The 22,695-nt window shown below is 40.0% G+C and overlaps 1 protein-coding gene across 3 annotated transcripts in view; it reads right to left on the reverse strand.

The window, feature by feature from the left end:
* Positions 1–1,217: 1,217 nt before the first annotated feature.
* CLDN10 (claudin 10) overlaps positions 1,218–22,695 on the reverse strand; it is a 152,733-nt gene continuing 131,255 nt past the window's right edge. For all 3 annotated transcript variants that reach the window (XM_004457724.5, XM_058276500.2, XM_004457723.5), the window contains exons 2-5: positions 18,565–18,726; positions 18,395–18,476; positions 2,196–2,303; positions 1,218–1,556 (exon numbers count right to left, since the gene is read on the reverse strand). In XM_004457724.5, coding sequence (XP_004457781.1) covers positions 1,433–1,556; positions 2,196–2,303; positions 18,395–18,476; positions 18,565–18,726 — 476 coding nt within the window. In that variant the 3' untranslated portion in view covers positions 1,218–1,432. The remainder of the gene's footprint in view (positions 1,557–2,195; positions 2,304–18,394; positions 18,477–18,564; positions 18,727–22,695) is intronic.

A 22,695-nucleotide genomic window follows, 5' to 3' on the forward strand; every position in this document is an offset into this window, starting at 1 on the left:
CCTCACCCTAGCTAAAGGTTTGTCTTTATCTTTTCAAAGACCCAACTTTTGGTTTTATTGATCCTCCTTAGAGCAGAGAGAGAATTTTAAAAATAATAGAATTTCTTCAATTTGAAGGAAATCAATTTCCTTCATTTTTTTTTGCTTTAGGTTTATTTTGTTCTTCTTTTTCTAGGTTTTCCTGTTTTGAGGTTAGGTGCCTGGTTTGAAATCTTTATTTTTTGTAAATGTAAGCATGTAAAGTATAAATTCCCCCCTTAGCACTGCCTTTGCTACATCCCATAAGTTTTGATATGTTGTAATTTTCATTTTCATTCATTCAGGGTATGTAAGTAATTTCCCTTGTAATTTCCTCTTTAAACCACTTGTTGTTTATGAATATGTTGTTTAATTTACATATGTTTGTGAATTTTCCTTTATCCTACTGTTATTGATTTCTGGCTCCATTCCATATCTTAGGTCACAAAACAAATCTCAATGAATTTTAAAAATTTGAATTAAGGCATGTAAAGAACGGTGTCTGGCACATAGTAAGGTGCATATTAGCTGTGATTACTATTACCCATATGTATCTGTTCTAAAGGGTTGGCTCTAGGAATAAATCATTTTCCTCACTCAGATATCACAGGAGTAGCTTACATATCTTGAGAAATGTTAAGTCTCTCATTTATCCAGTTAGCTCCATACACAGGATATTAAAGACAAGCTGGAACTCAGCCTGCCAGTTCTGTGTGAGCAAGGAACCACGCAGACTCCAGGACTTCCTTTAGGGTTTTCAAAGTCAACCATTACCAGTTCACCTAACTCAACTCTGGGTGATGTTCCACCTCAGGACTATCTGCCTGCTTTCCATGTCAGAGAAGCCCAAGCAGTCAGTTACGGTGGGCGTGTTAGACAAAGAGGAGTCATATCTTGGCCCCAGTAACATTTGCTTCAGCAGTCATGGTGAATTACACTCATGCCAGACAGGTGTAAGAAAGTAGCAGTAGAATCTGTACAGCCATTTAACCTGAACACCTTTTGAAGAAGAGTCTCAGATTGCCCCATACTGCTTACAAGACCCTAGACCTTTTATGCCTTCAGGCTACTCTAAATAAAAAGAAACAAGGAATAGGGACAAAGACTTGAACGATTAAGAAGGTTATATTATGAATACTTGTTGCATCTTTGGTACCAAATACTTTACATGTCATACAAATATATAAAATATATACAAATCCGGTAAATAACCTGTTTATTTTTTTATAGAAAGGCACAACAGAAAATGATTAGTATATAACTATGTAACATTTATATCCATATAATCAATAGATTTTTCAAATTCATATTTTAAAAAGTTTGTGTTAATTATAGGAGGACCTTGATGGAATAATTTTGTGAACAGTTCACTTTTAATAACAAACTCAAGATACAGCTTGCAACAGTGCTCTTTTTAGACATAAGCATTTTTATCAAACTGTTTTGAAGGGTTTGTGGTTTTAAAATCTCCTTCTCTGCCATGATACTTTGTCCGAGAAGACATGACAGATGTGGCCCCATTGTATGCATATCCCATCCTGGAAGGCAAAAAAGAGTTTTGTAGATTTTATTCTATACATGGGGCAAACAAAAATGGGAGGAACTGTTTCTCCCTATTGTTGTAAACAGCTAAGTTTAAATCTTCCCCTGATTACTCTTAGTTAGCTTTCTCCTCTCCCTCTCAACCCCAAGAAATATTTCAGTGTCATTTCTGAATATTCTGAGCAATTAAGAACCTCTGCAAAAGAAACTTCATGGTTTATTCTTTTGTTCAGTATTCTCTTTAAAACCACTATTTGCACCTTATATTCTTAGAACCTAGGAGTGGTGATCTTCATCAACAACTTCTGCCTATGTGAAAATGAGGAGGAGGTCAAAGTGACCTCATATTTGGACCCAAATATTAAGGCAATCCTTGATTTTGCTGTTACCACTTTTTTAGGACTTGTACTCCCTCAAAACTCATATTTAGTAGAACTAAATTCCAGCTTTCAAATACAGTTTCAACTCATATATAAATTGTTTTGGATAGTGATGATCAATTAACTGTCTTCCTAACTTTTCCCAATTCTGGGTTTTTGAAATTTCTAAGACTCATATGAACTTATAAGTAAATTTGTTCCACATGTAATAATTTATATTGAGCTTTTAAAACAGGTAACTCTCTGTTTTTGTACCTGGGTGTTTTGTTGTTGTCAGATATTGAGAAGCAAAATATGACACCACCAATTATGCAGAGTGATGCTCCAGCCCAGCCAATGAACAGAGCAGCTCCTAATTCATACCTGTGAGGAAGTGGTACACAAATATTATGGTTTACTTATTTGGGGGAGCAAAGAGTAACACTACTAGCCAACAACATTTACTAAAGTTTTCACTACAAATGTTTGCCACTGGAACTTGTGAAAGAAGTAGTAACACCTTGTGTCTATATAATCTTTAAAAAATTTTTCAGTGTGTTTTTACAGCTATTATTTTATTTTTTCCAAAATCCTGAAAGGAAAATCAGGGGACCCACATAGGCAACGTAGAGGCAAAGTTAAGACAGGTCTCCTTACTCATCCAGCATCTTTCCTTGGAGCTCTGCCCTAACCTCACAAAGCTTTTCTTCCATTTATTTTGTTTTGCAGGGCAATTATTTGGGCAGACTGTAGGTAGAAAAGGGCAGGTTGCCTTTCTCTTAATTTTAGTCAAACCTGCTAAACATTAAGTACCTACTGCAGTGCAAACCATGGTGTAAGGTGCCCATAAAGGGTCAGTGATAGATAACATCACTTTATTTATCACTGCGGTCAATGGGGGAGATGAAAAAAATACTTCATTTAATGATAAATTTTTATTATGCATCTCCTAGGTGGCTGGCCACCATTCTTGGCTGATCACTGAAACAGAGGCAAAGATAGATGAGTCAGTCCCTTTGGGGAGTTCACCCTACAAAGATGAATGTGAATGCCGTATCTCTCTCAACTCTCTGTCCTCTGCAGGGAGGCGGCTGGGTGTGGTTTCATTCTCAGCAGCGACTGGGAAATGGCGAGGCTCCAGGCTACACTCTTGGAGCAGGATGCAAGTGTTTGAGACCTGCCTACACTGGCCATCAGTGTGGGGTCATGGAGGTGATCAATGCTGTCCTGTAATTCCTTCTTTCCTTACTCTTGCTCTACCTTTCCTGGGAAATCAGGGTGATACGTGGGGCAAGGAACAGCTGTAACAGACAAACTAGGGCTAAGCACCGAATTGGGGGGGAGAGGTACTGGTTATGCTGTGGGAACCAAGAAACCTTTACAAATCCTCCCATCACAGCCAAAGGCAGACAGTGCGGCAAAACACTTTCAGTCTACAGTAAAAAATAAACGAAGTGCACAGGTAAAAGGTGAATTACACAGCTGAAAAAGAAGAGAGCTAGCTGAATCAAGAATGTTAAACTTTATTATTGTATTAGTCAGCCAAAGGGGTACTGATGCAAAATACCAGATACTGGTTCGTTTTATAAAGGGTATTTATTTGGGGTAGGAGCTTACAGATACCAGGCCATAAGCATAAGTTACTTCCCTCACCAAAGTCTATTTTCACGTGTTGGAGCAAGATGGCTGCTGAAGTCTGCAAGGGTTCAGGCTTCCTGGGTTCCTCTCTTTGAGGGTCTTGCTTCTCTCTGGGTTCACGGTTCCTCTCTTCCTGGTGCTTGCTTCTGTTTCCTCTGTAAACTTACTTCCCTGGGCTCAAGTTTAAGGCTTCCTCTTGAGCCTTACTTCCCAGGGTTCAAGTTTAAGGCTTCGGCCTCAAAATCCAATATCAAAAACCCCCAACTCTGTCCTTTGCATTCCTTTTATCTGCAACGCCCTAATGACATGGCCCAATCAAAGCCCTAATCGTAACTTAATCATGCCCAGGTTCAGACCAGAATACAAACATAATCCAGTATCTAGTTTTGGAATTTATAACCAAATCAAACTGCTACACTCCACCCTCTGAATTCCAAAAAGACATTACAGTATTCGAAAAAAACCTTCGATCAGTAACAATGCAAGTACTAAATCATCTCACCACCAATTAAAGAAATACAATTTGTCTTGGGGCAAAGTCCTGTCTGCTCTAGACCTCTGAAACTTAGAAAACAATTTATCTGTTTCCAATTCACAAATGGACAAAGGATAAACATTTTCATTACAATAAGGAGAAACTGGGAGAGAAAATGAGTCACAGTTTCTCTACAGTTCAGTAGACCTGCAGGGCATCCTCTATTTGATTTCAAAGTCTGAGAGTCATTCTTAAGATGATGGTTTCTTCTCCTTGGGGCCATACGGGTACCCCCCCTTTCCAATGGCTTGCCCAAGGGCCATTTTCTTGGTTCCACCCTCATGAAGCACCTGGGTGCTGAAGAAGCTCCAGACCTCTCCCTCCAAGAGTGTTGGGGTGATTGCCACACCTTACCCAATCTTTGGGTTAGAGTCTTAACGCCGCCAGTTCAGTGATATGAAGAAAACATTCCCACAAACCTCTGGCATACAGGCTCAACCCTCTCAGAGCAACAAGTTGACCACCTGGCCTTCCCTAATCCACGGCGGACAGGTCCACCCCTCTTAGACCTGTGGGGTGCTGACATTAACCGCCATAATCCTTGGGGAAGGTGCTCCACCCTCTCTGTACCCTGGGGTGCCAAAACTCTCCCAGAACATCGGGCAGGAACATTGATCTTTTTCAACTGCTGGGACAAACACCCTCTCTATACACATGGGTGGGTGGGGGGGGGAGTTCCTCTCTTGGCCCAAGGTGATGTCTTAATTCCAGATCTCAGCATCCATGGTTTTCCTCTTGAAGTTGTTTCCCCTTCAATCTCTCTTTTCCTTTATTCCAGGTTGACAGTGGTTTTGTTCATACAGTTCTCTCCAAACCTTGTTGGTTTAGCATGCAAAAAGCAGGGCTCCAAGCCATCAGACAGTAAGACTTTCTACTAGTCTTCCTTAGATAACTTCTTCAATCCTGATTTACAAGTTCCAAGTTTAGTTAATTCTTCCAATGGGCACTTTCATCTGGGAACTTGATTTCCAGAGGCTTGGAATTTCCAGAATTAATTTCTGTTTTCTTTGTGCCTGACAGTTCAGTTCTCAGTATATCTCCCTCATCTAGCATTTTGCTATAAGCTGCAAGCAGAAGCCAAGCCGTATTCCCCAGGATTGCTTTTGAAATTTCTTCAGCTAAATGCTCAGGTCACCATTTTCAAATTCTGCCTTCTATAAAACACCAGGAGTTAATCTTGCTAAGTTCTCTGCAACTTTAAAACACAGATCACCTTTCTTCCAGTTTCCAATGTTAGTTTCATCATTTACTTCTAAGGCATCATAAAAAGTCTCTTTAGCATCCACATTGCTATCAGCGGTCTCTTCAAAGCGATCTAGGCCTTTTCCATCAAGCATCTCACAATTCCTCAAAAAAATACCCCTTACCCATTTATAAAACGGTTCCAGTATTTCAGTAATTGCAAAAGCACTTCCCCACTTCCCCAAATTCTGTATTAGTCAGCCAAAGGGGTGCTGATGCAAAATACCAGAAATTGGTTGGTTTTATAAAGGGTATTTACTTGGGGTAGGAGCTTACAGATACCAGGCCATAAGTATATGTCATTTCCCTGACCATAGTCTGTTTTCATGTGTTGGAGCAAGATGGCTGCCGACATCTGTGAGGGTTCTTCCTGGGTTCCTCTCTTCCAGGGTTTTGCTTCTCTCTGGGTTCAGGGTTCCTCTCTTCCTTGGGCTTACTTCCCGGGGCTCCAGCTTAAGGCTTCAGCATCAAATTCCAACATCAAAAACCCCCAACTCTGTTCTTTGCCATGCCTTTTACTGCTGCAATCATCCATCTAAAGATGAGCTAGATTTTTTTTAAACAAAAATTTCTGTTTGAGCAATATCATTTTAGTATGATTACTCAACTATTTTATGGTACTTTCTATGTTTCTCTATTTCCCCCTGTAGCCGTTTGATACGGTTTATGAATTCCAAAAATAGATACTGGATTATGTCTGTAAACTGGTCTGTACCTGGGTGTGATTAAATTATGATTAATGCTTTGATTGTGCCACTTCAGTAGGATTTTGAGTCCCTGCCCCTTAAGACCTGGCAAAGGATAGAGTTGGAGATTTGGTGCTTGAGTTTTGACGCTGGAGTCTTGACCTGGAGCCCCAGGAAGTAAGCACACAGAGGAGCTTGGATGTGAGGAAAGAGAAGCAGGCCCTAGGAAGACAGAGAACCCTGAACCCAGAAAGAAGCAAGCCCTGGGAAGAGAGGAATCCAAGAAACCCAAACTCTTGGCAGACATCAGCAGACATCTTGCCCCAACAAGTGGCAATAGACTTGGGTGAGGGAAGTAACTTATGCTTTATGGCTTGGTAACTAAGCTTCTACCCCAAATAAATAGCCTTTATAAAAGTCAACAGATTTCTGGTATTTTGTATCAGCACCCCTTTGGCTGGCTAATTCACCCCCTAGAATTTAGGCTCTATCTTTTTCCAAAATAATGCCTTAGAATTACTCTTAGCATAAATATGCCCTGAAAAAATGGGTTGAGATTTTAAAAATACTTTGCTTTGCTAAAATAGAATACCAGTGTGAAGAACCACAGCTGAGTAAAAATAAGTTCCTACTTATTAATAGTGGCCAATTGAGGGTAAGGATTATAGAAATCATAAACCACAACTTTGTAACTTTGTGAATTATTTAAAGAAGCATACACATGTACATTGTGCTGTTGCAAATAAGTTAATATATTTTAATTATTTTTATATCACTAAATAATAGACACTTCCAGAGGAAAATATATTTTCCATTTGAATTTCATTGAGAATTCTATGAGTGACAAACTTTAAAAGTACCCATTTAGAGTTGATTCAGCTGAATGTTTCTACCCCAATAATTTTTAACAAATGTGAAGGTTTCATGACTTTCTTCATTCTGTTGAAAGACATATCACAGACTTAACTCAACATTGACTTCATTTCACAATTACCAGTGTATGTCATCTGGGAAAAGCTGACTTGTATTATTCAAAGACAGGATTGACGGTGAGCAATGTAATATCCACCCAAATTTGTTCCAAAGACACGCCTCCTTTGACACTCATTGGGAAAGAGTCTCTACCTGGAAATCTTTCTTCATTTTTTGTAATGCTAAAAAGCTGATTTCAATACCTCAGAAGATTACACAAATTTCTGATTATGTATTGCAGGTCTTTCTTTTCTTAACAATATCCTCTTGGCTCTAGACCAGAAGCCAGGAGATGTGACTTTAAAAAGCCTAGCTCTCCCACCAGGGGAAAAACCCAGCTTCCGTTTTGAACTGTTAAGATCACCAAAATTTCCTCATAATCCTACAAGGTTATGAACATGCTTAACACTACACAGATCCACAATCATCAGGCTGAGGACAGATCAAAACATAGTTTTAGGATATACTTGGAGATATTCAGTATGGTTGATAGGACTAATCAAAAGCTGGCTGGGGGAGCGGATGTGGCTTAAGCAGTTGGGTGCCCACCTCCTACGTGGGAGGTCCAGGGTTTGGTTCCTGGTGCCTCCTGAAAAAAAAAAACGAAAAAACAAACAACAAGCAAAACAAACAAACACAGGGAATCCAATGTGGGTCAGTGGTTGAGTGCTAGAAGTCCTGGGTTCAATCCCCAGCCCCCACTCACTCACTACCTTAGGGAAAAAAAAAATCTGCCTGTATGGCTTTAAGAAATTTATGTAATTGAGTGTGAATTTAGAAAACAAGTAACAGGGAACAATTTTTTTTTATATAGAGAAATTAAAACAGATTATTTAAGATTTCCCTAGAAAGAGCTAAGGATCTAAAACACACTCTGCTTTTGGATAAAGTTACTCCTACCTGCCTGGTTGTGGCTGGTGCCCAGGCAGTTGCTATGTCTCGTTGTATGTAGAGCCAGGCCTAGAACTACTCTTGGTGACCTGAAGACCTCTGCCAGGGCTCCCATCACACTTGGTGACCTTGAATTTGACTTATTTCATACTTTGACTCATATTTTAGACCTGCTACCTACACAGTAATCACAAGGGAATGGAGTGAGGAAAAACTTATTTTCACCTATTTTTGTCTTGCTTGCACCCAAACCCCTGTTCCGACTTGGGCTGCCATCACTGGGGGGCTCTCATAGCCTGGGTACCACCCCAGACTTGCCAGGCATGTTGCAAATCATGTGTTTGGGGGTGGATGAGAGAGACAGCCCTGTTCTCACAGATCTTTTAGTTTAGGGAGCATAGCCGGACATGAAAGAAATAACTACAATCAAGTGTGATGAAATATAGCAATATAATCAGAAGAGCATGTTTTTGCAAAGTATACATAACTACAGGTCTCCAAAATACATATAGATGTGGTTCAAAATAAATGACCATGATAACAACATTACTAATATGGTGCAATCTGCTGAGATTATGTTTTTATGCTAAGATTATCATATTTAATCTTCATTACAATTCAAAGATAGGTATTACTATCCTCATTTTACAAATGAGGAAACTGAAGCTCAGGTTAAATTACTTGCCCCATCTCAGGTAAGTAAATGGCAGAACCAGGAGTTAAAACACATGACAGCAATTCCAAACCATAACCATCACGCCATCTTGCTTTTACGTATGCCTGAACTAAGTAAAATATTTTCTTAAAATAAAAAACTAATCAATACAACATATTTTTAGTTGTTATTTCAGAAAGATTGAGTTTTCTCTCTCCCTGCCTCATTAAATTCTCAGTGACTCAACAGCTCGAGGGTATGGAATTTTTTCTGAATTCCCTCAGGCTGTCTTTTCACCCTGCACCCAAAGAGGTGAGTGTAGTCATTTAAAATCAGGGAATGTTGGAGCTGAAAAAAAGGAAAAAGTGGCCTCTAAAAAAAAAAAAAAAAAGTCTGTTAAACAAATGACTTCATCCTTTTAAGATCCCAAAAGATGTCAAGTGATCCTGCTGAAGTTCACAAGCTAGGAGAGGCTCTACTGTGTTAGTCTTCTTACATATAGTGGTTTTTCAAACATATTGTCCTACTCCCCATTTAAATCAAGAGTGGAAAAAGCCAAAATAAATATTCTAGTTAAAATAACACAACTAAATATGCCCCCAAAAGTTAAATTCTAAAAAGTCCACCCCTATGTTATCAATTTAAACATCTGTGTGTGTCTTACTTTATTAGAGAAGTAGGTTTAGGGAAATCATGCATAAAATACATATTCCATATACCATATTATTATCAGATACTCTTTGTATTAGTGTAGTACATTGGTTATAATTTATGGAAAACCAGTTTTATAACTATTATTGGGAAGTGGATGTGGCTCAAATGATGAGGCGTCCGCCTACCACATAGGAAGTCCAGGGTTCGAACCCAGGGCCTCCTGGCCCTTGTGGTGAGCTGGCCCACGAGCAGTGCTGCCGCGCACAAGGTATGCCATGCCACGCAGGGGTGTCCCCCGCGCAAGGAAGCCCCATGCGCAAGGAGAGCTGCACCTTGCAAAAAGCGCAGCCCGCGCAGGTGTGGCACTGCATACACAGAGAGCTGATGCAGCAAGAGGACACAACAAAAAGAGACATAGAATCCCAGTGCCGCTTGATGAAGAATGCAAGCGGACACAGAACAACACACAGCGAATGGACACAGAGAGCAGACAAAGGGGGGAGAGGGGAGAGAAATAAAAATAAGCCTTAAAAAAAATGTATTATTAACTACAGTCCATGGTTTACATTAGAGTTCACTGTGCTATACAGTCCTATGCTTTTTTTGTTTTTTATTCAAGGCAGTACCTGGGATTGAATCCAGGACCTCAAACATGCAAAACAGAGGCTCAACCACTAAGTTACACCTGCTCTGCTTCTATCATTTTTTTTCCTTGTGGTACTGGGGTTGGGGATTGAACCCAGGACATTGTGTGTGGGAAGCTGGCGGTCAACCACTGAGACACACCAGCTCCCTTGAATTGATTTTTCCATGTTTGCTTGGTTTTTTTTAGGAAGCACCGGAACCGAACCTGGAACCTCACATGTGGGAAGCAGGTGCTCAGCTGCTTGAGCCACATCTACTCCCCTCTTTGTTGTTAACACTCATTTCTCCAAATACTCCACATTCTTTGGTAGTTCCAGTTCCAACAGGCAGTTTAGCACCCACCAGTCTCTATCTCCTGGGAGGTTGCTACAGTCTGGTCTCCCTTATGCAATTAACATAATTCCTCTAGTCTACTGACAGTCCTCTAGTACTGAGGGGTGGGGTTGGAATGCCATGGGACCTCCTACCCAAAGTTTCCCATGAGACTTACAAAATAATGACAGTTACCTCCCAAATGGTCCCTAGAGCAGAAGGGGATAATTTAAATTGTAAGTGTCCACTCACATGTAGAACCTTCATGGAGACTTCTCAAATTCAGAAAACCCAAAATAAAAGACCGATTTTGGGGGTACCAATTCTAAATTGCTTTTCTGTGGCTAGATTATCTTTTTTTAAAATATGTTTTTATTACATAAGTTGTGAACTTACAAGACAACCATGTGCATGTGTAGAATTCCCATACAACCACCCTTCACCAACATACCACACCGTTGTGAAAAATTTGTTACAGATTGTGAGATAATATCATCAGAGTATTACTAGTAACTATGGACCAAAACATACATTTGGCATATTTTTTCCATACCCTCTATTATTATTATTTTTTAAAGATTTATTTATTTATTTTATTTCTCTCCCCTCCCCCTAGCCCCCACCCCAGTTGTCTGTTCTATCTGCTGTGTGTTCTTTGTCCGCTTCTGTTGTTGTCAGCGGCACAGGAATCTATATTTCTTTTTGTTGCATCATCTTGTTGTGTCAGCTCTCCGTGTGTGTGGCACCATTCTTAGGCAGGCTGCACTTTCTTTTGTGCTGGGGAGCTCTCCTTACGGGGCGCACTCCTTGTGCATGGGGCTCCCCTACGCAGGGGGCACCCCTTCATGGCATGGCACTCCTTGCACGCATCAGCACTGTGCATGGGCCAGCTGCACCCAGGTCAGGGAGGCCCGGGGTTTGAACCGCAGACCTCCCATGTGGTAGACGGACGCCCTAACCACTGGGCCAAGTCCGCTTCCCAACCCCCCTATTATTAACACAGTACATCTTTGGCACTAATGCAAGAATATTACAGTATTGCTGTTAACTATAGTTCATAGTTTACATTAATTGTATTTTTCCCACACATATGCATTATCTTTTATTGATCACTTACCATGTGCCACTATGGTGAATGCTTTATATGTGTTATTTCCTTTAATCCTCTTAACATTTGGAAGCAGAAGGTAAATATCCTGTTTTCCAAGTTAGACAAGTGAATCTTACCTAAGATGACAGGAGCAAGAGCCAAGGCTGGAATCTGACCTGAGGTCCACCTCTAAAACCTGTCCTCTTAACCACAATGCTGCCCTGCCTAATTGTCTATAAAGTTATCAGTGAGTGACTTTATGTTCTCATTCTTGCCAATTATTTGTGGACATTTAAAAATCATCTACAATATAATGTTAGCCCAGGTAAATTATAATTTAAAAGGAATATCTATTGTCTCCAAATTACACAGTTCAATTTTTGAGAACAAATCTGGTGTTTAGCAATGTCCACACCATTGATCTCCTCCATTAGTGTGGATAATTGGGAGTTTGCTTGGCCTTGATTTTAAGTGAGCAATGATGTGCTGAGTCATAATACTCCCAGTAGGTACAATAACATGTTGACATGAAAAACCTGAAGTCTGAACACATCAGCATTACAGACAGAGCTGTGCTATGAGGAGGTGGAAAACTACTGAGACAACAAATACTGTCCTGACACACTTCAGGGTATGATCAGTAAGCTAAGTATAGGTCAAGAATCTCTGTGTGATATGCTTAAAGAGGGAAAGTTTAGGTTTTATATATGTTACTAGAACAAACTTTTTTTTTTAATTCAGGGAACTGTGCAACACAGTGAACACTAAGTATAGTTAATAGTACAATTATAAAAATGTGCTTTTATCAATTGTAACAACTGTACCCCACTAATGAAAAGTGTTAATAATAGGATGGTATACGGGAATCCTGCATTTTACGCAAAAAAAAAAAATCTCTGCATGAGGATGTGGACACTTGTTTGGGTGAAGGGAAAAACATACAGATGGCCTTGCAGCAAAAAAACCTTGGGTCAATTAAAACTGCATCCTACATTTCATTCGGAATCCTCAACTGTTTTAGAATAAACCAACTGTTGGGGAAGACTTGTGCAGGATAAGTTCTCATGTGAAGGGTCTCAAAAGTACCTGTCCACATGATAGCTGTTTCAAATTGTTGCCTATCCCTAAACCAGTGCTGTGACAGAAGTGATCAGAAAAAAAGAGAATATACAAGCCTTGTTTCTTTTAAAGGGTTTCATGCCAGGTCCCTTTCAAACCTTCCTTTCCTTGACAGCCAAACTCTTAAAACAATTATCTCTTCCACTAATCTTCAATATCTCAATACACATTTCTCTGTGGCTAACAATATACCATATAATGGAAAATAATATATTGCTACTTTAATATACAGTGTTTAAGGATCAGTACCTTAAAATATTAGCTATGTATTAAGTGTTTACTAGGTGGTAGACATTGTTCTAAATAGTTGAAACATTATCTCATGTAATCTGCACAACCTCATAGTACCTAGAACTCCACTTTACATTTTGCCAAGGAGGGACAAGGCACAGAAAAAATAAGTAACTTCCTTGAGGTTGTATAGCTAGTAAGCGGCAGAGTTAGGGTTTACTCCCAGGCAGTCTAGATTCTGGGACTGACTCTTAAACCAAGTGTTGTGCTGCCTCTTCCCCATTCCCTTTACCATATCTCCATGAGCACGCTCAGTCTTTCTAGTCTAGGATGGTCAAGAATGATGTGCAGGGAAGCAAACTTGGCCCAGTGGTTAGGGCGTCCATCTACCACATGGGAGGTCCACAGTTCAAACCCCGGGCCTCCTTGACCCGTGTGGAGCTGGCCATGCGCAGTGCTGATGCGCGCAAGGAGTGCCCTGCCACTCAGGGGTATCCCCCGCGTAGGGGAGCCCCACGCGCAAGGAGTGCACCCATAAGGAGAGCCGCCCAGCGCGAAAGAAAGTGCAGCCTGCCCAGGAATGGCGCCGCCCACACGGAGAGCTGACGCAATAAGATGACGCAACAGAAAGAAACACAGATTCCCATGCTGCTGACAACAGAAGCGGACAAAGAAGAAGATGCAGCAAATGGACACAGAGAACAGACAACTGGGGTGGGGGTAGGGGTGGGGGTGGGGGAGAAGGAGAGAGAAATAAATAAATAAATCTTTAAAAAAAAAAAAAAAGAATGACAGGCAGATGCTGAATGCCATCCTGGCTGCAAATGTCATGGAGCATGAACTATTAATAGCTACAAGAGATTCTGACATTACTAAGATGTGGTCTCTGCTTCAAGATGCTCATGGCCTGGCCTAGGAGACAGATCAATAATCGGGTGCTATCCACCCAGTGGGATGATGGCAGGAGCACAAGGTGCACAGGGAGCACCCAGGAAAGGCTTCCTTACCCAGAAAGCAAGTCCTCAAAGGTAGGCTGGGGTTACCCAGGACAGGAAAAGGAGAGGGACTGTGGGTTACTAGAAAACACAGCAAGCTGACAGAACGATGACTCCATGACTAGTCAGGAAACGCAAAATACAGTTGCCAAACACTCGGTTTCCAAGCAGATTTTTTAAGTCACGCTAGCATAAAAGCATCAGCAATTTTGGTGGTCTGCGGTGGCCAATGCTACCTCTGAACAAAGCGAATTCACAGAAAAATACCTTCTTAATATTTAACAGGTGACTTCTCTTTGGTTCTTAACACTTAGCACTTACATGGAGTCTCCTATTTAAGAATCTGAGTTCTTTTTTTCCTTTTTTTGGTAATAAACTTTATTTTTAGATAAGTTTGCAGATTTACAGGAAAATTACACCAAAGGTATAGGGAGTTCCCATATAACTCGCCCCCCGCCCCCCACTGCCCAGTTTCCCCTATTATTAACATCTTACATTAGTGTGGTACATAGCTTACAATTGATGAACAGACACTGAAGCATTGTATACGGTTTACATTATGGTTTACACTTTGTGCTGTACAGTTTTACATCTTTGACAAATGTGTAGTGCCATGTATCCATCATCGCAGTATCATACAGAACAATTTCGCTGCCCTAAAAATGCCCTGTGTTCCATCTATTCGTCCTTCCCCCTCCCTTCTGAATCCCTGGCAACCACTATCTTTATATTAATGTTGCAGGTTCTTCCGTTAACATAAGATAATAACTACAAAAACAATAAATCTACTTTGGTCCATGAGTTCTTTATCAACATTAATTCATTCTCCAAATAACCACATGAATGGAGTAAGTTTAAGTAAATAAACATCCATAATTTATTACATTATAAGAAGGGGCAAACAAAGAAGTTTAGTATCTTGGCAAGGTCACGTGTTCGATCGATATTCCTTTCAACCTCACCCAGGAAAAACTGTTTAATCTAGAAATTTACTTCTTGAATTGTTTATTGTTCATTTAATGTAACACAATAAGAATGAGAAAATTTATCTGAAAGCAAAGAGCCTTTTATTTCTAACTACTAAGTAGCCACAGTCAGGAAACGATTTTACCTAAGATTAGATCCTAAAATAGAAAATAAATATATGTCAGGAATGAAGAGTGCTGGACATAATTACGTGGTTTTAAAACTATGAAAATAGTAAAGCCAATGGATGATAATACCCCAAAGGTGAGAATATCTGAGCCAAAACGTGATGATAAATCTCATACACTAAAACAGAATAAATCAAAGATCACAATATTCTGTTTCCTCAATTAGGGCAACTGGTTTTCCACGCTATAACTTTGAATGATTTGAAAAGAAGTTTCTTTTTGTCAATCAAGTCTTACATGGAACTATTTGTTTAAGAAAACAGAGCAAGGCACTCAGGAAGTTAATGGCTGGGACAGCAAAGCATCGGTGGGAACAATGTAATTAAATTTCAACACTGCTGGTGGCAAATCATGCTAAAGGGTACTTGTTAACATATGCTTGTAGAACTGCAAAATAATTTTTTTGGATTTGGCAGGTTTTGTTTTAATAAGAAAGAGGAAGTAGGTTTAAAACAGCCTAAAGAGAGGAGTTGAGAAATAGTTTTCAAGGGTTTGAATGAGTCCATACTGTAGCCATAAAACTTGAATGAAGGCAGGGAAGCAAAACAAAAGGAAAAGATGGGGTAATGGTAGAATACAACCATAGAGTCAGATTGAAATTCCATCAAATTATTATAGCTTGGAAGTAAAAATCTTCCCATATACATGTTGGGAAGGGAAGGGTTTTGGTATAAATAGTCCCTGAACATAAAGCTTATAGAGTTACTGCCATAAGCTTTCTCCAACTCTGCCCTAGAAGCAACTCATTTTTTTCTCATTGTCAAAGCTCCCACTGTGGTTCCTGCACATAATAGGAACAGTGGGAACTTTGTTGATGAGCTTTGTTGTATTTAAATATTTAGGCAACCAAGGTGTACCTTATGTTGGGATGCCTTAGAAATCTACAAAGCAGAGTCAATTAATATCATATAGAATCTTTCAATAACAATAAAAGTAAAAAAATAAAACAACAACAACAACAAAAACACATTCTGAGGACTGAACTGTTTTCCAGTGCATTTTAGGGTTTAGGTGTTGGGGAGCAAGTATTTGCTCACTAGAAATAAACTACAGTGGGTGGCAAGCACTAGTCTCTCACTGCCCTTTCTAAGGGCCCAAACACATCTGTGCTTGTGCCACAGCCATACCTTCCTGTACTGGAGTGAGAGATGTTACTTGGCGGTAGCTAATTTATTTGAGATTAACCTATGATGATGTGAAGAGTAGAGTGAGTGTGCCTTCTATCTCCATCCAGAGATTTTTCCTCTGCTGAGAAAACAAGACTTTTCTACCTGAAAGGACTGGTTCTAAAGATAAGAATTTCACTTAACAGGCCCTTTTTTATAGGGCCTACCATATACCAGGTGCTAGTCAAAGAAAATAGAGATGAAATATGTTTTCTCACCTTAGGGAACTTAATCTTATACAGGTCCATCAAGATTTCAAAGATACAGACCTCTGCTATAGAGGTGCCCTCCAAATCACAGCTCACCTAGGGTCAGCCCTGCCATTAGCATTCAGTCTCCAACATCCCTCTCTAAATTCATATACAAACTCAACCAGAGGCACCAATTACTAAATCCTGGCAAATACCAGCTAACAAAGTACTTTCCCCTAGAATATGCCAAATCAAAATCTTTCATCTCAATGTTTGGTATCACTTATACCTGTTTACATGTTGTTATCAAAAATAAATTAAGGGGAAGTGGATTTGGCCCAACAGATAGGGCATCCGCCTACCACATGGGAGGCCCAAGGTTCAAACCCAGGGCCTCCTGACCCATGTGATGAGATGGCCCTTGCGCAGGGCTGATGTGCGCAAGGAGTGCCGTGCCACGCAGGGGTGTCCCCTGCGTAGGGGAGCCCCATGCACAAGGACTGCACCCTGTAAGGAGAGCCGCCCAGCGCAAAAAAAGTGCAGCCTGCCAGGAATGGTGCTGCATACATGGAGAGTTGATGCAGCAAGATGACGCAACAGAACGAGACACAGATTCTAGGTGCCACTGACAAGAATACAAGTGGACACAGAAAGCAGACCACTTGGGGGGGAGGGCAGTGCAGGGAAGGGGAGAAAAATAAATTAAAAAATAATAATAAAGTAAGGAGAAAATGTATCAATTGGGATATATTTTTCTAACATAAGTAGGAGAGTAAAAGTTAGACTGGAGTCCAAGACAGCTTTTTTTTGTTTCCTATTTAATAAACTTTCTGAATAAAAACTTTTTCAAAACATACAAAAGAAATTCCTCTGACAATGTAGCATACTGTCACTAAAATTATGAAATAATAAAATATTATAAATCACACATTCCAGAGCAAGGATTTTAGAGTTAGACCACCAGGGTTGAATCACTGTTCGATCAGCACACTAGCTTGTTCCCTGGGACATATTACTTGATCTCTTTCCTCATATTTACAAAGGGGGTATCAAGAGAATATACCTCTTAAGGCTGTTTTAAGAACTAAATAAAATAATATTTGTAATGCTCTGAAGACAGTTATTGGCACAAGGTAGGAGCTCAACGAGTTAGCTATTATTTCATTAAATCTCATTATATATCTCGTTAAATAAGCATTTACTATTGATGCATAAAATAAATAATCTTTAAAAATAAAAAGCAACAGCCATAGTTTTAAAAGAAACAAACAAACTGATCTTTTAATGTCAAAGCATTTATCTGCAACTGAGATTGTTTATATCTGGGTATCTGTGCCATGCTCCTACATCAATGTTTTAAAAAACCTTGCATCATGTAGAGTTCTATTATAAAGATTCATGATTTAGAGTTTGTTTGCTCAGCGACAGAGCAAATTTAAAAGGCAAACTGAAAGAAAACTGGACTAGAGAATGGCATCTGGCAAATATCATTTTGGATGGTCAACAGTCAAGTCAAGGTTTTAAGTTTCTATCATCACACCCCATCATTCTTCCCAACCCATCGTACATCGTTCTTCTGCCTTTCCTCTACTTGAATTCAACTTTGTGCCGTTCAGCAGGTGAAGTTTATAGTTCTAAACCCTATGCCTTGAGCTATTTAGAGGCAAGACACTATGTAACACAAATGAGATCATTAAGTGCATCTTTGGTGAATCATAAAACGCTTAATCTTGGCGGCGGACTTGGCCCTGTGGTTAGGGAGTCCGTCTACCACATGGGAGGTCCGCTGTTCAAACCCTGGGCCTCCTTGACCCGTGTGGAGCTGGCCCATGTGCAGTGCTGATGCGCACACAAGGAGTGCCGTGTCACGCGAAGGTAAGCACCGCGTAGGGGAGTCCCACGTGCAAGGAGTGCGCCCTGTAAGAAGAGCTGCCCAGCACGAAAGAAAGTGCAGCCTGCCCAGGAATGGTGCTGCACACACGGAGAGCTGACGCAACAAGACGATGCAACAAAAAGAAACAGATTCCCATGCAACTGACAACAGAAGCGGACAAAGAAGACGCAGCAAATAGACACAGAGAACAGACAACCGGGGTAGGGGGGAAGGGGAGAGAAATAAATAAATCTTTTTTAAAAATTAAAAAATAAAATAAAATGCTTAATCTTGAATGATGTCATTAAAACCATTTATCAGATTGTCTCGCTTTCATATACCATATGGGAAATTGAAGTATCTTAATTTATAATTTATAGGAATTTCCTGTGAGTTAAAAACAAACAGACTAAGAAAAGTACTTACTTTTGCTCAACAAAGAGAGGATCAAAGAATTCCGTTGTGATTTTGTTTGCATACAGGGAGCAGCCAGTCATTGAGCACAGCCCTAAAAAGTATCAGAGGGAAAGTACTAGTGTTAGTGTTAGCTCATTATCATGAAGTACCTTGTTTCTTGGAAGAAAGTTACTATTTACCTGACAGTATGAATACAATTCCAGCCAAACAAGCAATTTTAGCTTTGGCTTTATCTGAGCCTCCGACTTTGGTACACTTCATTCCAAACAGTGCAAATATGGAACCAAAAAAGCCCAGGCTGACAGCAGCAATCATAAGTCCTCTACATGCCTGGATATAACCTGCAATTAGAGTAGGTCATTTTCACATTAACATAGAACATGTGGCTGGCCAGGGATGAATCCTCATTTTACACTGTCAAATGACTGTTCTGTTTTCCTAAAAAATAACCACAGTGGTTAAAACACGGGCCAAGATAAGCAAGAAAGGAAAGCCAGTTAGTCTACATCAAGTACCTGTTCTATGCCACACATGTCTAAGTATGGCTTGTGCATAATCCTCAGGCTAGATCTCTAAGTGTTATTATTCCCATGTTCACTAAGGAGGAAACTAAGGTATATGCATGGGCTACATGACAGGCCAGAGAGGGGTCAGTTAAGTGGAAGAAATGGATTTTGTTTCTCATCTGACACCAAAGTCCATGCACAAACACTGCCTCTTGCTGTGAGAAACATCATCTGCCACTATCACAATCCTCTGCATGTCAGGTTTTTAAAAAAGATGTTCTGATGGTTATGATAGTATAAAATTATAAATTTTATAACTGGGTACAAGAGCTCCCAAAGGGTCAAACTTGGAAAGCGGACTTGGCCCAGTGGTTAGGGTGTCCATCTACCACGTGGGAGGACCACGGTTCAAACCCCGGGCCTCCCTGACCCGTGTGGAGCTGGCCCATGCGCAGTGCTGATGCGCGCAAGGAGTGCCGTGCCACACAGGGGTGTCCCCACGTGGGGTAGCCCCACGTGCAAGGAGTGCGCCCCATAAGGAGAGCCGCCCAGCAAGAAAGGAAGTTCATCCTGCCCAGGAATGACGCCACACACGGAGAGTTGACACAACAAGATGACGCAACAAAAAGAAACACAGATTCCCGTGCCGCTGACAACAACAGAAGCAGACAAAGAAGAACACGCAGCAGATAGACACAGAGAACAGACAACTGGGGGGAGAGGGGAGAGAAATAAATAAATATATAAAATCTTAAAAAAAAAAAAGGGTCAAACTTTCTAATACTAGTTAGTGAAAGCTTATAAGTGAGAGTAACTAGAACATCATCATGAACCATGAAGAGTCCAAATTATTAAATCACCTGTTTGCCTATAAATGGAGGCTTTCAAAGTGCTATAGCATCCCTGAAAAGTGTGTTCTATTAATTTGAGCATTCTTCCTGCACCATTCATTTCTTAGCCACCTATTTTTATTTGCACAGCCAGGGTGATTGATGGTAAACTTCAGCCCAGCTTTTGTCCAAACACTAACAAATTTCAAATGAATAAGATTTAAACTAATAAACTTTTACCACATAAGGTCATTTTCATTTCAGTCTGAAACAGTGCCATATTTCAATCTGAAATAGTGACAGTAGCACATACCAGGTGTAAGTAAATATTTGCTAAGCAAATGAGCATACACATACAGCAGTTTACATTTGGCATTAAATTTTTAAATATAATTTAAACACTGAAAAACCTATAAGTGCCAAAATTCAGCAAGTCATGTATTAGTAGTGTTCTGGCAAAGCCTACAGTAAAATTTTCATTCTTTCCCAAAAAACATGGATTGCAGGCCACCTACCAGCATTTAGTCCCTGAATTTATGATTACCATGGTCTTAGAATTATCATTTAAAGTTTTATTCCTATGCATCATCCATTTTGAGGCGCAAATAGGAGATGCTCCACTTTGTTATAAACTTTTGGCCCTTGCAAATGCAATTACAATGACTTTTTATTCTATAGTATAAACTACTTCCAGAGAGAAAATAATTTCATTGACAGTGAAACTATCAAAAAGAGCAAAAAAGAAAGTTAATTTTAGCAAGACAGAATGATGGCAACTTATTTTGACAGCAATAAGCATGCTGCAGGAATATCTGGATCTCTTTTACAAAAACTGAACTAGTTATATTTTAAATTTCAACCCTAAAGTCCCCCAGCCAGAGCCGAGAAAGTCGATAGAGGAAACCTATTAGTCCCTTGCAAGATTTAAGAGAGTCTACCAGGATCATCAAAACAGGCTCACCATTTGTCACCTGAGTTACTGGGACAGTGTGTTCTCATCATTTTTAAAGATTTACTTTAATCTATGGTTGGAGGTGTTTAGCTGACTCTGACTGCAGTTGTTAAACATAAACAACAACAACAAATATATATACGTACACAGTATCCTAGAAAAAGTTATCTTGCACTTCAATTTGCATTTACTTCAGTTATCTTATAGGCTTTATTAACAGAAAGTACAGGGGTCAGGAACCTAGCAAAAGGTTGCAGTCTACAATTTGGTCATTTAGAACACGGAATGCATTTTCCCAGGGGATAAACAGTAGTTAGAATCCCAGACCAGCCCATGTAATCCTCAGTATGCCTGGGAAGATAATAGCAGTCTTTAAACTTTAATTCAAAATTGTTCTTTTTTTCCCCCATGAGTTTGTCACTTTATGAGTTCCTCCAACTCAGCCCTCATCCTGGTAGCAGGAACAGCTCTGATCTCTTGGCACAAGTAGGAGAGGAGAGATGGAGAGAGTGGGTTCGGATTTGGTTGCTCCTTCTTTAATACTAACTGGAACTCTGATGTGGAGGAAAGGTACCTATCTTGCTAACTTTTGGATGCAGAAAAGAAGGTACCTCATAAGGTCAATCATTAGCCAGATTTTCTGAAATGGGGAGCAAAGAGTAGGGGGTCAGGGTACCTAGGGATCAATTCCTCTGCCAGCTGTATATATAATCGAATTGTTTGTAAGCTTGAGGTTTGTAAATTAGGGGCAACCAGTACTTATAAATACCCACAGACTCAGGTCTTAGGTGACTTAAAACAAACTCAGAGTTTTACAGTTTGAAAGGTAGACCTCTATAACCTTGCTTCTTAATGGTTCCTGAGGGTAAAACTTCTTTAAGTAACACCATCAAGTGAAGTGGCAGTAAAAACCTAGTCAAGGAGGCCATTATTTTTGACAGGTCTAATTTACTGACACCCGTTAAAAGCTAATTAACACATTAAAGTGCTGAAGCATGAACATATTTACTTAGAAGTTCTTTGAAGTATAATTTATAGTTAATTCTCCAAGGAGAAATGGCAAACATTTTCTACTAACAAAAACAAATAGCAGGGAAGTGGATGTGGCTCAAGTGACAGCCTCCTGCCTACCATATGGGAGGACCTGAGTTCAATCCCTGGGGCCTCCTGGTGAAAAAGAAGAGAAAGTGTGCCTGCACAGCAAGCCAGTGCCCATGTGGTGAGCCAGTGCCCACGCAAGGGAGTCACGCAGCAAAGATGATGACCCAACAAAAGAGAGACAAAGGGGAGAGTCAAGGTGAAGCACAGCAGAAACCAGGAACTGAGGTGGCGCAGGTGACAGGGAACCTCTCTCCTCATCAGAGGGCCCCAGGATCAAATCCCAGTGAATCCTAGAGGAGAAAAAAAAAATGAGAAGACCAAAAGAGAAACAGATACAGAAGATCACACAGAGAATGGATACGGACAGCAAAAACAGCAGGGTGGGGTAAGAGAGAAGAAGAAGAGGGTGGGGGTGGGGGAAATTATATTTAAGAAAAAACAAAAAAATAGCATACACTGAAAACATGGCTGAAAATTATTCTCAGCTAAAGTTTAAGTGGAGCTTTGAAAGGAATATGGGCTAGCAATGAAGAGAAATCACTAGCTCATTCAACCACGAAATTTTCAATTAGTAAAATAAAGTGACTTTAATGAATTCTGCTGGAGGAAAAGTTTCAAGGTGTTCTTTAAAAGGTGTTTTCCAAATTACACGTATTTATTTTCAATTTCAAACTAGCAAAAATGAAAATACCCTCTTGGTGAAGACAATTCACTAGTAGCTCATGTGCTAGTTATGGGATTCACGGGTCAAACAAGAATGTGCTTCTCTTTACACTAGTAGCTTTATGTACTTTTCGCAAATCCTTTGAAAAAAGTGGTGTTGGAGGAAAGGTAGAAACCGATTTTAACGCTGGCTCTCCTATTGATCAGCAATGTTCCATTGATTACATTACCTAATCTTTCTAAGCCTTAGTTTTCTCA

This window comes from Dasypus novemcinctus, chromosome 15 (assembly GCF_030445035.2).
Source record: "Dasypus novemcinctus isolate mDasNov1 chromosome 15, mDasNov1.1.hap2, whole genome shotgun sequence".
In the NCBI taxonomy this organism is placed as follows: domain Eukaryota; kingdom Metazoa; phylum Chordata; class Mammalia; order Cingulata; family Dasypodidae; genus Dasypus; species Dasypus novemcinctus.